A 15,832-nucleotide genomic window follows, 5' to 3' on the forward strand; every position below is an offset into this window, starting at 1 on the left:
GCGCACGGCGGAGTGGGGCGCCCCCGGGCGGCCACTGGTGCCGCGGTCAGCCGGGGCCAGGGGTGTGGCTTGGTGGGCGCGGCCGGGGGCGGGGCTTGCGGCCGGGCCCCGCCCCCAGCCTCCATCCCCGCGGCCGCCCGAGTCCCCGGAGTCGGAGCCGAGCACGCCGCGGGGCCCCCACCTCCCTCGGACGCTGGGACCCCGCGATGGCGTCGCTGCTGCCACTACTCTGTCTCTGCGTCGCGGCCGCGCACCTGGCGGGTGCCCGAGGTGAGGCGCCCCCCCCCCCCCCGGGCTCCCGGGGCCGAAGACAGCGGGGGGCCACGGACGCCGGGCGGGGAGGGGCCGCTGCCATCGCTCGCCCTCCTGGAAGGCACAGCCGGGCACCTGGAGAGGGGGTACCAGCCTCAGGCCTCTCCACGTTCCCGGGGAGGGTGGCCTGGCCAGCCCCAGCCTTTGGACCCCCAAGTGGCCAGGCCTTCCACCCTGCAGCAGGGGCCCTCAGGCACTAAGCCGCACCACTAAAGAAGCAATCCCCATCTTCAGCGCGTCTCCGCGGAGACTGAGGCTGTCTGTCTGGAGGAAGGGTCTTGTCGCCCTGCCCTGGCTATCTTGGACGGCTCGAGGCTGGAGAAGCCAGGCTAGACTCCAAGGACTTCTTCCTGGCAGCTGGGGCCCCAAGTAGAAGGATGGACGGAAGGGTAGACTGAGGGAGGGGCTTCCAGGCTGCTAAGTGAAGGGAGAGAACAAGCCCAGCCCGGCATGGTGGTGCATGCTTGTAAGCTGTACTTGGGAGGCTGAGACTGGAGGATCGTGGGTTCAAGGACAGCCTCAGCAAGTATTGAGACCAATCAACTTAGACCCTGCTTCAAAATTAAAATAGGGCCGGGGTGGGGGGGGGAGAGCCCGGGATGTTGTTTATTGGCAAAGTGCCTGTTTTGCAGGTGTGGTGCTATGGGTTTGATCCCCGGGTTCAAAGAGTTTTACACACACACACACACACACACACACACACACACACACACACATCTACCTTTACAACTAGGGCTGGGGAAAGCCAGGCATGGTGGCCCACGGATGTAATCCCAGCATTCGGGAGGCTGAGACCAGAGGATGGCGGTTTGTGGACAGCCTCAGCTACTACTTAGCGAGGCCCCTTGCAACTCAGTGAGACGCTGTTTCAAAATAAAGAATTAAAGCCGGGCGTGGTGGCGCACGCTTGTAATCCCCGCGCTTGGGAGGCGGAGACAGGAGGATCGCGCAGGTTTGAAGCCAGCCGCGCTGGCGTAAGAGACCCTGTTTCAAAAATATAAAATAGGTCTGGGAGTGTAGCCCGGAGGTAGAAGGGCTTCCAGGAACCCCAGTACCACCAAAAAATAAAAAAAATAAAATAAAATAATAAAATAAATAAAGAATTAAAAATAGGGCTGGGGGTGTAGCTCAGAAGTAGAATGCCCTTGGGTTCCATCTCCAGTACCCCCCCCACACACACACACACAAAAAAAGGTTTGGGTGTATAGCTTTGAGAAAGAATGCCCCTGGGTTCTATCCTCAGTGCCTAAAAAAATAAAAAAGAAAAAGAAAAATATAGAGCCGTGGTGTAGCTTGGTAGAATGCCGATGGGTTCAACCCCCACTACTCCCTCCCAAAAAAGATCAACTTGTCCTTGCCGAGCCCCGCCACGGGGAGACCTAGGCCTATAGAGTTGGAGCTAGCCCCAGAGGGAGGGAGGGGCTCCGGGAGTCTGCGGCTGGTCACGGAAGGGATCCTGGAAGAGGGGGTGCTGTGGTCCAAAAGGCTAGAGCTGGGTTCTGACCCACCAGAGCCCCACTTTTCTCTCCTGTAAAGTGGCGGTGATCATGGTCCCCCTTGCACAGAGGGGTCCCCATCGTGCGTCCCACCCCCACCCCTTGTGACCACAGATACCACCGCCTTGGACCAGCCGACGGCAGCTGCATGGGGCCTGCAGGGAAGGCCGCTGCTCCCTGGCCAGCCGTCCCCAGCCCTGGAGGACTGGGAAGGTGAGTCGGGATGGGCCTATCCCCGCTGCTGTGGACTTGCATAAACGGGCTGGGGGAGTCCGGAAGGGAGGCTCCGGAATGGGATGCCCTAGGGGCCGAGGTTAGAGGGCCAAGAGGCTGGTTAGACGGCAGCCCCTGTCCGGAGTCCTCGGCCTGGTCGGGGTGGCGCCGGTGCTACTGTCTGGAGAGGGGGCCCAGCGGCTCAAGCCTTTGCATGCACTGACGGGGCCGACAGGCTGCACCCGGTCTCAGCTCATGCAGTGTCCGCAGAGCCCAGCGAGTGGACGTCCTGGTTCAACGTGGACCACCCCGGAGGAGATGGCGATTTCGAGAGCCTGGCGGCCATCCGCTTCTACTACGGGCCTGCGCGCGTGTGCCCGCGGCCGCTGGCGCTGGAGGCGCGCACCACCGACTGGGCCCTGCCGTCGGCCGTCGGCGAGCGCGTGCACTCGAGCCCCACGCGGGGCTTCTGGTGCCTCAACCGCGAGCAGCCGCGCGGCCGCCGCTGCTCCAACTACCACGTGCGCTTCCGCTGCCCGCTCGGTAAGGGCGGGGCGGGGCTTGCTGTGGGCGTGGCCAGACGCTGGCCCTGGTGGGCGTGGCCAGAAGCTGGCCCTGGGTGGGCCGGGCGGAGGAGCGGGGCCCAGGTGCGGAGCCGGCAGGTGAGCCCCTGCCCGCCCACCAGGAGCGCATCCCCCCCCCAGCTGCCCTCTTTCGCTCATCTGTAATTGTTCTGTTCTAAGGGGGCGTATGTTGAGCCCCCAAAGGTCCAGTCCAGGCACCTATGGCCCCAGGCTAGCGCTGCCTGCCTGGGGCCATAGGTGCCTGGACTGGACCTTCAGCGAGCGCTCCGGGGCGGGCCTGCTCCCCGCGTGCCCGCCCTAGGGTGCTCGAGCTGTGTGTGGGGTGCCTGCAGCCCGGGGGACGGCAGCTGCCTGATCCCCTCCTTGCCCTTCGCAGAGGTCAGCTGGGGAGCGTGGGGTCCGTGGGGCTCCTGCTCACGGAGCTGTGGGCCCGGCCGCCGCTTGCGCCGCCGAAGCTGCCCAAGTCCGGCTGGGGATGCGTGTCCGGGCCGCGCTCTGGAGGCGCAGAAGTGCGTGCGGCCGCGGTGTCCAGGTAGGGAGGGAGAGCAGGCTGGAGCGCGCGCCGCGTCCCGAGGGGGCGGGCCGGAGGCTGGAGGAGGTGCCCCGAGGGGTGGACCTCGTCCAGGAGGAGCCTGGTAGGGCGGGGCCTGGAGACCAGGGGCGGGGCTCGGAAGGAGGCACCCCGGGTGCAGGGACTGACTCGAAGGGCCCCAACTCCCCGGCCAGGTGGGAACTGGCCCCTCCTTTGCCCAAGGAGCATTGGTGGCGCGCTTAAGGACCGCGGTGGCCCCGGGAGGCCCTGCGCAGGCGGACGTGCGCAGAGCTGAGGGCCTGGCCGTGGTACCTTCTTGGGCAAACAAGTGGGTTTGGGTTCCTGTGCTTGGGGTGCGCGCGCGTGGCATTCGCGGCCGCGGCCCGCCCGCACGCCCACGCAGACACGCGCTCACACCCTGGCAGACAGACGCGTACGCCCTCCCAGGGCCAGACACCGGGCCAGCCAGGAGGCGACTGGAAATTCCGCTCGGGCCTGGGCTCCACAAACACCGTCTGGAGACTGCAGGGTGGGGGCACGCAGTGGCCAATGGTGGGGTCCCCACCCCACCCCGCCTGGCTCTGTCCTCCCAGGGCCTCTGTCCTCCCAGGGCCTCTGCCCTCCAGTCTCCAGTGGAATTTTCCATTCTATGAGAAAGCGTTGGGATTGGGAATTGGAAAGGGTGGAAGTGGCCAAGTCAGCCCCTCGCTGGGTTCGCAGCCACTACTAGTTAGATCCTCGCTGCTGTGAGGGGCCTCTACATCCCCAAGACGCACCCCGACTGACCCTTCCCCTGGGCATTTCCCTCTCCAGACCCAGCCCTGCCCTCTGAGCTCCTCCTGTCCTTCACAAACTAGGGGCCCCACGGAAGCCCTAGGTTTCAGAGTGTATCTGTCCACACTGCCTTCTTGTGTCCCCCCAGGGTGCAGCCCTGACACCTGCCGGTGTCCTGACCACATCCTTCTGGGCTCGGTAGTCACCCCATCTGGGCGGCCACTGGCAGGAGCCAGGGTCTCCCTGCGAGGCCGGTCTGACACCATAGCCACCACTGATCCCCACGGAACCTTCCGGGTGCCCGGAGTCTGTGCCAACAGCCGGGTCAGCGTCAGCGCCCAGGTGGACGGCTTCTCTGCAGGCATCGCCCAGGCTCAGGCCAATGGCTCCAACTCGGCCCTGGTCACCGTTGTCCTTGCCAAACTAGGTAAATGCCCTGGAAACAAAGAGCTAATGGGGGGGGGGGTGTTGGGAGAACATTCTAGGTGACTCTGAGTGCTTGAGGTCACTGAGAAAGAGATGTGACCGTCCTTGGAGAAGGTACAGGTGGCCAGTCCCTGGGAGAAGCAAAAGGGAGGGGAAGAGCCCCTGGGAGAAGCTGGGGTGGGGAGGGCCCTGACCTCTGCCACCTCTGCCCCTAGGGAAGCCGTACCTGGTTAAGCACCCTGAGTCCCGAGTGCAAGAGGCCGGCCAGAATGTGACTTTTTGCTGCAAAGCTTTGGGGACCCCTGTGCCCAAGAAATATTCGTGGTGAGTGGTTGCTCTGAGTTCAGGGGCGTCTTGTCCAGCTCTGGGGTTGGATGGGGTTTTCCATGGCTGTGTGGTGCCTCAAAGACCTTCTAGACGTGGATGCTGGTCTCTGTTTCCCATCTGGACAGTCGGGGAGGCTTTGGCAGACCATGAGAGGGGAGTGGGCCCATCTCCTGAGCAGGAGCTAGCCCTGGGATGCGGCTCCGGGGACCTGGGCCTGCCTCCCATGGGCAGACACAGTCTGACAGCAGGGTTCCCATGGTGTCGCCCATCCACCACCAGGTTCCACAACGGGACCCTGCTGGACAGGCCAGGGCACGGGGCTCACCTGGAGCTTCGAGGTCTGCGCTCAGACCAGGCTGGCACCTACCACTGCAAGGCCTGGAACGAGGCGGGCGCCGTGCGCTCAGGCGTGGCCCAGCTCACGGTGCTTGGTGAGCATCCCGCCAGCCCTGAGCAAGCCCCAACCCCTCTCCAACTCGCCCCACCCCAAGTGGACTCCCAGGTGCACAGCCCTCTCTGACTTAATCATTTAAGTCCCAGCCGAGGCCCCACTGAGCCTCAGCCTTGGCTAAGCCTGGTTAACCCTAGGCTGGCATCGCACCCTGGACCGCCCTGACCCCAGACCAAGCTCCCAGCCTCAGCCTCCAGGCCTGATCTGCCTTTCCCTGGCCCTGACCAGCTGATTTCTGGCTCCCCAGCCCCAGGCCAGCCAGCCTGCGACCCCCGGCCTCGAGAGCACCTGATCAAGCTCCCGGATGACTGCAGCCAGCCAGGCAGCGGGCCTGCCTACCTGGACGTGGGCCGCTGCCCGGACACCCGCTGCCCCAGCCCCGCGGGCTCCGGCTCTCGCTGTGGGGACGCGGGCTCCCGCTGCTGCTCCGTGCGCCGGCTGGAGCACAGGGAGGTCAGCTGCTCAGGCTACGTCCTCCCAGTGAGGGTGGTGGCCGAGTGTGCCTGCCAGAAGTGCCTGCCCCCCCGGGGGCTGGTCCGGGGCCGGGTGGTGGCGGCGGACTCCGGGGAGCCCCTGCGCTTTGCCAGGATCCTGTTGGGCCGGGAGCCTATCGGCTTCACCTCCTACCAGGGCGACTTCACCATCGAAGTGCCGGCCTCCACCGAGAGGCTGGTGGTGACCTTCTCGGATCCCAGCGGTGAGTTCACAGACACTGTCCGGGTCCTGCCTTTTGACCCTCGAGGCGCTGGCGTGTACCACGAGGTCAAGGCCCTCCGAAAGAAAGCCCCGGTGCTCTTAGACGCCAGCCAGAGCAACACGATCCCCCTCGGGGGTGTGGAGGAAGAGGCGCCCTTGGGGGAGCTGGTTCTGCCGCCCGGATCCCTCCGACGGGCAAACGGCGAGCCCTACGCAGGGACCGTGGAGGCCCGGGTGACATTTGTGGACCCCAGAGACCTCGCGTCGGCCGCTGCAGCCCCCAGTGACCTGCGCTTCGTGGACGGCGACGGCGAGCTGGCCCCGCTGCGCACCTATGGCATGTTCTCGGTGGACCTCCGAGCCCCCGGCTCAGCCGAGCAGCTGCACGCGGGGCCGGTGGCTGTGCGCGTGGCTGCGGAGCAGATCCACATGGCCGGCCACGCAGAGGCCCTCAGGCTGTGGTCGCTGGACCCCGAGACGGGCTTGTGGGAGGAGGAGGCCAGCTTCCAGCGCGAGGGCCCCGCGGGGCCCCGGGTGCGCCGGGAGGAGCGCATCTTCCTGGTGGGCAACGTGGAGATCCGCGAGCGCCGCCTGTTCAACCTGGACGTGCCCGAGCGCCGCCGCTGCTTCGTGAAGGTGCGCGCCTACGGCAACGACAAGTTCGCCCCCGGAGAGCAGGTGGAGGGCGTGGTGGTCACGCTGGTCAACCTGGAGCCGGCCCCCGGCTTCAGCGCCAACCCGCGCGCCTGGGGCCGCTTCGACAGCGCGGTCACCGGGCCCAACGGCGCCTGCCTGCCCGCCTTCTGCGACGAGGCCCGGCCCGACGCCTACACCGCGCTCATCACGGCCACCCTGGGCGGCGAGGAGCTGGAGCCCGCCCCGTCCAGGCCTCGGCCGCGTCCAGCCACCGTGGGCGTGGCACAGCCCTACCTGGACCGTCTAGGGTACCGGCGCACTGACCACGACGACCCGGCCTTCAAGCGGAACGGCATCCACATCAACCTCGCCAAACCCAGGCCCGGGGTGGCCGCCGAGGCCAACGGCCCCGTGTACCCATGGCGGAGCCTGCGGGAGTGCCAGGAGGCCCCTGTGAACGCCAGCCACTTCCGATTCTCCCGCGTGGAGGCCGACAAGTACGAGTACAACGTGGTCCCCTTCCGGGAGGGCGCGCCGGCCTCCTGGACTGGCGACCTCCTGTCCTGGTGGCCCAACCCGCAGGAGTTCCGGGCCTGCTTTCTCAAAGTAAAGATCCAGGGCCCACACGAATACATGGTCCGCGCCCATAACGCGGGGGGCAGCCACCCGCACACGCAGGGACAGCTGTATGGGCTGCGGGATGCCCGCAGCGTGCGAGACCCCCAGCGCCCCGGCACCTCCGCGGCCTGCGTGGAGTTCAAGTGTGGCGGGATGCTGTTTGACCAACGGCAGGTGGACAGGACGCTGGTGACCATCACGCCACAGGGCAGCTGTCGCAGGGTGGCCGTCAATGGGCTCCTCCAGGATTACCTTGCCCGGCATCCCCCACCAGTGCCCTCCACTGACCTGGCTGCCTTCGCCATGTTAGCTCCCCTGGACCCCTTGGGTCACAACTATGGTGTCTACACGGTCACTGACCAGAGCCCCAGGCTGGCTAAGGAAATCGCCATTGGCCGCTGCTTTGACGGGTCCTCTGACGGTTTCTCCAGGGAGATGAAGGCGGACGCAGGCACCGCGATCACCTTCCAGTGCCGGGAACCACCTGCTCGGCCGAACCTCTTCCAGAGGCTGCTGGAGTCCCCGGCATCGGCGCTTGGCGACATCCGCAGGGAGATGGGTGAGGCAGCCCGGGCACAGACTCGTGCTCCTCGGGGCCTGGGCACCCACCGGGACCAGTGACCCGGGCCCATGACCTCGCTCCTCTGCCTGCTTGGGACTGTCTCTGGAAGTCTCACCCCTTCTTCCCTAGACACCCCTCCCCAGGTTTCTGGGGCTCCTTTCCTGCCCCTGCCTAGAGATTAGAATCAAGACAGAAACTAGGCGTGTCCGATGGCGGAGCTGTCAGCAGTGTGCGTGGGACGGAGTGGGCTCCGGCTGCGGGTAAAGCCAGTGCCCTGGAGACCTCAGTGCCAACCGAGGAGGCCCAGGGGTTCCTCCTGACTTTCGTGTGTGGCTGGACCTTGCTTTCAGATGTTCTGCCCTTTGGCACGGAGCCCTCTGCCTGTTGCTGGGCTTCATGGGGTCCCCTGCCCCAAGCTTCTTTCTGGGGTTATTTATTAAGATAAAGCCTGGGGGATGGTTGTGAGTGTGAGTGGGGGGTCCAGGCTGGGCCCTGCGAAAGTAGAGAAAGTGCTTCTTGGGGTCCCCCGTGCAGGGGAAGCTCTGGGGCTGGGGGAGAGGGTAACAGTTCTCATGTGTTTGGTGCTTAGAAATCCCCCGGGGCTTGGACCAGGTGCTCTGGGGCTCAATTAAAAATGCTTTATGTACAACTCGTGGTGTCAGTGTCTAAAGACCAAAGGATGGAGCCCGGGCCACTGATCCAGAGGCAGAAACATGCCAAGGCACACACGCACACGCATGTGCCAGCAGCTCCGAAGGCCCGTGTGGCCAGGGCAGGCCGGGAGCAGATGGTCCCCGACACTTGGGTACGAAGGTGCCCTCAAGCCACAGACCCCAGATGCCTTGAGTGCTGGGCGCAGAAGCGGTTGCTGCCCAGCCCAGCTGCACACCTCCAGGAGCCTGGAAGGCAGGGAGGGCCCTGGGGGGAGCCCTGGACTTCCTCAGCAGGCTGGCTGCAGCCCCGCCTTGCCCCACCCTGCTGAGGACCGGCCATGCCTAGCTCGCTGCTGCCTGAGCTGCCCAGGCAGGCCAGGGCTCTCCTCCCAGGATGGAACCCTCTGTCTGAAGGTGGCAAGGTCACAGGTCGGTCATACCCCAGGTGTGCCCTGCAGGCCGGTCTTCATGGACCCCATGCAGCGAGTTCTGTGCTCCCTCATTTTCCAGAGAGAGACTGGAGGCCTGGGGCCTGGCATGAGTCCCGACAGGAACTGAGGCTCCCTAGATGAGCCCCCTACATCTAGCCATCGGGCTCCCTGGCCTGGCGCTGTTGGACTCTGGATGGCACTGGTGTGGCACAGGGAAGCCTGGGAAGGGAAGGCGCCTGTCTGACCACTCCCAGGGAAGGGGTTCTCGGAGTGGGAGGCATGGGTGGGCCTCTGCACACCTGCCCACCCTTGCCTTTGACTGTCCACCCGCACAGCCACAGCTTTGAGGGAGCCCAGCTTGAGGGGTGCAGGGAGGGGGGCTCACACACAGCCCTAGCCCCCGGCTCTCCTCCACGCAGCCTCATCCCATTCCCCACGCCCTAGGGCCCCAGCAGACCCCTCCTGGGAAAGCTCCCTGTACCCTGGGGTGGATATGGAGCCTGGAGGGACAGGGAGCTGCCGGCAAACCCAGATGCATCAGCCCTGGGAGGTGCAGTGGGTGAGAAGGGGAGATGTTGAAAAGCTCTGGGAAAGAGGCAAGGCTTGCCTGCCCCCAGGAGTTTACAGGGTGGGTCCCTGCCCGAGGCAGCCCGGGACTCTGGGCCTGCAGGGTCATGGGGAGTGGCAGGCTCCAGGCCTGGGGTGATGAGGTGTCAGGCTCCACGGCCAAATACCTCTCACTGAGGAAGTGTCAGGGCATCCGCTGCTGCCAGGCTGGGGCAGCCGGCCAGCTTTGGGGAGGGCTGCCAGACTGGCCCTGGTCCTCTTCCCTGGGTGGGGGGGTTCGGTGGGAATCCTCTTGAAGTTCTCTCTCCCACTGTGGTGGCTGGGCCGGCACTGATGGGGTGCTCGGCAGGAAGTAGGCCAGGGAGGGCATTTGGGGGAAGGCTTAGCCCCAGCAAAGCTCTGGCCAGGGCGAGCCCACCTCCGCCACAGCTGCTCACAGTTCGTCAAGGTGGGAGCGTTTGCAGCTAGGCATGGCAGTGCACCCCTGTAATCCCGGTGCTTGGGAGACAGAGACAAGAGGATTGTAGGCTGGAGGCCAGCCTCAGCAATTTAGCAAGACCTAGTTTCACAATAAAAAATTTAAAGAGGCAGGGGCGGTGTGGCTCAGAGGTAGAATGTCCCTGGGCTTAATCTCTAGTAACACACATACAACAGGAGAAAATGCCCCCAGCTTCCAGAGGGGGAAACTGAGGCTCTAAGAGAAGAAGCCATTGCCCTGAGCTGGCAGGCTTGTGGCTGCGCCCCCTCGCGTAGCCCTTGAGCCAGGAGTCCCACCTCCTCCCTCTTGGAACTAGAGCCATTTGCCTTCTGGAAAATCCATCCCCCCCACCCCCATCCCCGCACGCCAGAGCTGGAGCTGCCAGAACACACCCCCGTGGCCTGGCGGAGGGGGCACGAGACCCCCAGAGACCCCAGCTCCGCCACCCGGGGTCAGCTCAGGGCACAAGAAGGCTCGCAGTCCTCCCTGCAGGATTTTTGACTCTTATAATTTTAGAACCAGGGGTTCTTAAAATTCCTAACACTACTGGTGGAGAGAAGAATCTTGGAACAGTAAAATGCTTAAAACAAGAGTCTTAAAACCACAGAATGCAGGAGGAAGAAGATAGAAACGAACACACACTGAGTGCTGACCGGATGCTCCTTCCCGAGACCCAGCTCGCTTGGAGGGCACTTAACGTACATCTCTTATCTTAAAGCCCCAAAATATGCTTAGAGCAACTTTCACCCCCATTTCACAGCCGAACGCCTTGCCCAGGGTCACACGGCAAATGTGAGCATTGTAGGCTGGGGGTGGGCAATGCTTCCCAGAGAAGGAGCTATAGGCATTGGGTCTTGAAGGATGTGTAGGAGTTTGCCAGGTGGGGGAGGCAGGAAGGAAGTGTGTGCCAAGGCTGAAGGAGGGGTAGCTCAGTGGGAGGCGCTGGGGACCCTCCCTGGGCAGCGGGGGGCCGTGAGAGGAGGAGGAGCAAAGGGGGGGGGTGTCACACATTTCTCAGGACAAAGATGCCCCTGGAGCTGGGTTCTCCGGTGGGGAAGCACTGCTTCCAAGACCAGGGGTCTGCCCCTCCTGAGTGATGGCCCCTGCTGCCGCCCCATAGCCAAGCGCCCCCTTCCCACCGCCAGCTCCTGGCTGAACACTGCTGGCTCCTCCGTCCTCGTGGGGCCCGGCGCGGCCACCCACCACTTCCCAGCCCCGGCTGTCTCTCTCATCAGCCGGAGAGCTGGCTCTGACCCAGCCTCAGACCCCAAAGCCTGGAGCCAGCCTGGCGGGAGGACCTGGCTTCGGTCAGGTGGGGGACTTAGAGCTTTAACGATGGAAACAAAGGCGGGCGCCAGCAGGGAGCGTGGTCCAGTGGAACACTGACCGCCCAGGACAGGAGCAAGGCAGACCCTGGTCCTGGGCAAGGCTGTGCAGGCTAGACAGGAGCCCCGGTGGCCAGGGCGCCAGCTTGGGAAGAGGCGCAGGGACGTGCGTAACGCTGCCCAGGGCCACAGGGAGCCGCACGGTCACCGCGGAGCCAGTCCCAGGGTCACCGGTCCCAGTGCCTGCACTCAGATATCCCCTTCTGGTCACTCAGTGACACTGTCACCCTCTGTCACATGGACAGTCACACCTGCAGGGTGCCAGGAGGACCTGCCAGACACCCAGACACCCTCACAGCCTCAGTGCGGACAGACCAGCCCGAGAAGGCCCACACCACCCTGCACCCTAGGGCACTGGCCCCAGGACGGCCGGGCAGGGCTGATGCTGAGCCCGCCACCCTCTGCAGCTGGTGCTCGGGCACCTCCCACCCTTCTGGGGCCCTGAGGAGGGGGCCTGCAGGCTGCCTGGCCAGGGAAGCCCTGACTCCCTCCTGCTGCTGACTCAGCCCTGGGGCCCAGGCGCTGCCAAACCTCAGGTATGTCCTGGGGCTGCTCGGGACTCAGCCCTCCCTGGCCCCTCCTCCCCCTCGCCCCAGATAGCTGAGCTTCTTTGCAGCTGAAGGCTGGCAGAGAAATGGGCTTCCCACAGAGACAGGGGATCGCAGGGATCCCAGGCTGACCGGCTCCCTTGTAAAGGGGCTCAGCTTAGTCCACTCTCTGGCCCAGTAAAGACACTGCGGTGTGAGGGGGCTGCCTGGCTGCCATCCTGGGGCCCAGCACAGGTACACAGACACACACGGCTTCTATATGACGTCGACAGGCAGACCCACGGGCGCAGATATGATTAATGATGTACAAACCCAGCCAGGACTGGCTGTCACAGAGCCCCAGGGAGAAGGGCAGACCAGGCACAGATACACCAGCCCATCCATAGAAGCAGGCTGTGTCCACAGGAGAGGTAGGGGCTGAGCCGGGTATGGGCCGCACACCTGCTATCCTCGTACTTGGGAGGCTGAGACAGGGAGATCACAGGTTCTCATCCAGCCTCAGCTGCTTAGTGAGGCCCTCTGCAACTTAGTGAGACCCTATTGAAAAATAAAGAATAAAAAATAAGCCAGGCATGGTGGCGCACTCTTGTAATCCCAGAATTCAGGAAGCTGAGACCTTGAGGATTATGGTTCGTAGACAGCCTCAGCTACTTAGGCCCTCCGCAACTTAGTGAGACCCTGTTTTAACATAAAGAATAAAAAATATGGCAGGGGGTGTAGCTTGGAAGTAGAATGCCCCTGGGTTCCATCCCAGACCCAAACAAACAAACAAACAAACAGAATAAAAAATATGGCTGGAGTTGTAGCCTGGAGGTAAAATGCCCCTGGGTTCAATCCCCAGTACTACAGAAGAAAGAAAGAAAGAAGAAAGGAAGAAAGAAAGAAAGAAAGAAAGAAAGAAAGAAGAAAGAAAAGTGAGAGAAAGAAAGAAGGAAAGGAAGAAAAAAGAAAAGAAAAAAAGGCCTGGGGAGCGGGTATGGTGGCACACACTTGTAATTCCAACACGTGGGAGGCTGAGACAGGAGGATCACAGATTTGCAGCCAGCCTCAGTTATTTAGTGAGGCCCTCAGCAACTTAGTGAGACACTGTTTTAAAATAAATAATTAAAAATAGGGCTGGAGCCGGGCGTGTTGGCACACGCTTGTAAAACCTGCGCTTGGGAGGCTGATACAGGAGGATCGCACAGGTTCGAAGCCAGCCTCAGCTACTTAGTGAGGCTCTCAGCAACTTAGTGAGACCCTGTTTCCAAATAAAAATATAAAATAGGTCTGGGAGTATAGCCCAGAGGTAGAAGGCCTCTGTGTTCCACCCCCAATACCACCACCAAAAAAAAAAAAAAAAAATAGGGCTGGGGTGTAGCTGGAAGGTAGAATGCTCCTGGGTTCCATCCCTGGAATGGCAAAAAAAAAAAAAAAAAGGTTCTGGGGGGTGGGTTTGCTCAGAGGTAGAATGCCCCTGGGTTCCATCCCCAGTACCACCACACACACACACACACAAAATTAAAATATATTGAGTCTTGCTAAACTGGGTGTGGTAGGTTTGTAATCCCAGTATTTGGGAGGCTGAGACAGGAGGATTGCTGGTTCTTGGCCAGCCTCAGCTACTTAGTGAGGCTCTTTGCAACTTAGTGAGACTCTGTTTCAAAATAAAAAATAAAAAATAGGACTGGAGGTGTAGCTTGGAGGTAGAATGGCCCTGGGTTCCATCCTCAGTACTGAAAAAGGATTGCTTTTGGTTTCTGTACTAGAGGTTGAATCCAGAGGCATTCTACTTCTGAGCTACATCTCCAGTCCTATTTAGTTTTTGTTTTTTAGGGTATCACTAGGTTGCTAAGGCTGTGATCCTCCTGTCTCAGCCTCCCAAATACTGGGATTGCAGTCATGTACCACCAAACCAAGTTATTAGCCCTATTTTATAGTATAGGAGACTGAGGCTGAGCGGGCTGTCTTACCCTGGGCCCCGAGGGGGCAGGGATCGTCCACACACCACCTCAGAGTCAGACCTGTTGCTGAGGCCGCCAACCCAGTCTTAGGACCAAATTTGCCATCCAAAACAGTGAGCCTGAAATATGCTGGCCCTGGTGGGGTCCCGGCCAGGCGGGTGCCCTCAAGGGGCTGGAGTCCCCTGGCCTGTGTGGTAAGGTCTCCCCATCCCTCTTCCTGGTCTGCAGTGCGGCTCCAGCAGGGCGTCTGGGCAGAGGGGTGCCTGGCTGCGAGGGCGCTTCCCAGGCTCTCTGGGAGGCCGGGCCCCGGCCTTGGCCCCCACCACCGTCTGGCCCAGCAGAACACAAGCACTTGGAAACGGCCAGCCCAGCGGAATCTGGGTTGTGGTCAGGCTGCGGCTGAAGGAGCCACTGGAAAACAGGCCGCCACGAGGCCAGGCCCAGCTTACGTTTCACCAGGCAGGAGCGGCCGCCCAGCCCAGAGCTGAGGAATGTTCCCTCGCTCTCTGGCCCCTTGGAACCTGCCCTCTGGCCAGGCAACCCAGCCCCGGGGGTACCGCTGCAGCCCCTCCCGCGTCTTACTCAGGGTCAGGGGCTCCGCCTGGCGCCCTGGCCTAGTGGTGGGGAAGAGACCCCTGCCGGGGAGCTCACCCCTTCCCAGCTGTCGTCCCAGGTCCCAGAAGCCTGTAGGCAGCCCCGAGAAGTTTCCGCCCTGGCCCCAAGGAGGGGTGGTCAGTGTGGCTGAGAGCTCCCCGGCCTTGCCCCAGGGTCCAGCACCTTTTGGGATTTTGGGTGCCCCTCAGCCCCTTTGCATTCTACCTGTCCCAACTGGACCCAAATACTACCTCAAGACATGCCCCTCACCCGGTTTCCACATTCAGGGATCCCACCTTTGCCCTGAGCACAGGCAAGGCCGGTGGTCGGCACACCCATTAGGTGCCTCCTGGATGCAGAGGCACCTTATTTGCATCCACTGGCCTCTCCAGCGAGGCTGCCCCATTTTGGAGATAGGAAAGCCGAGGTTCCCGCGGTTTACTTTGCATCTTGAGATTGTAGGGGCGAATTCTGGAAATAGCCAATTGCCTGCTTGTGCTCCCCCAAGAGCCTGGGTAACTTTGTTTTGCAGGCCAGGTGCGCCGCCTAGTGGCCAAAGAGGGAGCTGCAGGCTGGCTCCACAGGTTGCGACCCCTTTTGCGGCTTTGGGCTCCCTGGTGAGTCCTCCGCTCTCCCAGCGCCCCTCGAGTCCCTTCAGCAGAAGTGGGGGAGAGGCTGGGTGAATCCCTGCGTGGTCATCATGGAGACCCCTGAGTGCCAAACCTGGCCTCTCGAGTCAGACTCAGTTCCTCACCCTAGTCAATTTTGCAGCCTATTTTCCCAGCTGAGGACTATATACAGTGATGGCCTTTGTCTCTTTGGGTCTTGGTGAATGCACGAGGCTGGTATGCAGTAGGTGCTTAATAACTGCATCGTCCCCTCAAGGGCAGGTGAGAGGAGCAGGTGTTTTGGATTGAACCCAGGGGCATTCTACCTCTGAGCTACACCCCCAGCCCTATTTTTTAAATTTTTTTTTTTTTTTTTTTGCAGTACTGGGGATGGAACCCAGGGACATTCTCCCTCTGAGAGACACCCCAGCCCTAATTTTTTATTCTTTATTTTTGAAACAGGGTCTCACTGAGTTGCGAAGGGCCTTGCTAAGTAGCTGAGGCTGTCCACGAACCGCGATCCTTTGTTCTCCACCTCCCGAATGCTGGGATTACAAGTATGTGCCACCATGACCGGCCTTTTTTAAAAAAAAAAAAAAGCCGGGCGTGGTGGCGCACGCTTGTAATCCCCCCCCCCCCGCTTGGGAGGCGGAGACAGGAGGATCGCGCTGGTTCGGAGCCAGCCGCGCTGGCTTAAGAGACCCTGTTTCCAAATAAAAAATATAAAATAGGTCTGGGAGTGTAGCCCGTGGGAGTGTAGCCCGGAGGTAGAAGGGCTTCCAGGAACCCCAGTACCACCAAAAAAAAAAAAAAAAAACCAGGGTCAGCCGGGTGTGGTGGCGCACGCTTGTAATCCCCGCGCTTGGGAGGCTGAGACAGGAGGATCGCATGGGTTCGAAGCCAGCCTCAGCTACTTAGTGAGGCTTTTCAGCAACTTAGTGAGACCCTGTTTCAAAAAGAAAAAAAAAAAAAAAATATATATATATATATATATATAT

At 61.8% G+C, this 15,832-nt stretch overlaps 2 protein-coding genes across 2 annotated transcripts in view; one reads left to right on the forward strand and one right to left on the reverse strand.

Moving 5' to 3' along the window:
• Positions 1 to 93: 93 nt before the first annotated feature.
• Positions 94 to 7,686, forward strand: CILP2 (cartilage intermediate layer protein 2; the record flags this gene model as incomplete). The annotated part of the gene is made up of 8 exons (XM_080715853.1): positions 94 to 270; positions 1,923 to 2,021; positions 2,292 to 2,564; positions 2,982 to 3,137; positions 4,060 to 4,338; positions 4,553 to 4,661; positions 4,944 to 5,095; positions 5,363 to 7,686. Exons 1-8 carry the CDS (start codon positions 207 to 209, stop codon positions 7,684 to 7,686), a joined length of 3,456 nt encoding a protein of 1,151 aa, XP_080571979.1. The 5' UTR covers positions 94 to 206.
• Positions 7,687 to 8,714: 1,028 nt separating this feature from the next.
• Positions 8,715 to 15,832, reverse strand: part of PBX4 (PBX homeobox 4) — a gene marked incomplete at both ends in the record, with an annotated part of 35,128 nt that continues 28,010 nt past the window's right edge. The window contains 4 exons of the mRNA XM_080715854.1: positions 8,715 to 8,930; positions 10,504 to 10,609; positions 14,190 to 14,344; positions 14,497 to 14,529. Coding sequence (XP_080571980.1) covers positions 8,715 to 8,930; positions 10,504 to 10,609; positions 14,190 to 14,344; positions 14,497 to 14,529 — 510 coding nt within the window. The remainder of the gene's footprint in view (positions 8,931 to 10,503; positions 10,610 to 14,189; positions 14,345 to 14,496; positions 14,530 to 15,832) is intronic.

This window comes from Muscardinus avellanarius, assembly GCF_963383645.1.
Source record: "Muscardinus avellanarius genome assembly, chromosome: 18".
In the NCBI taxonomy this organism is placed as follows: Eukaryota; Metazoa; Chordata; class Mammalia; order Rodentia; family Gliridae; genus Muscardinus; species Muscardinus avellanarius.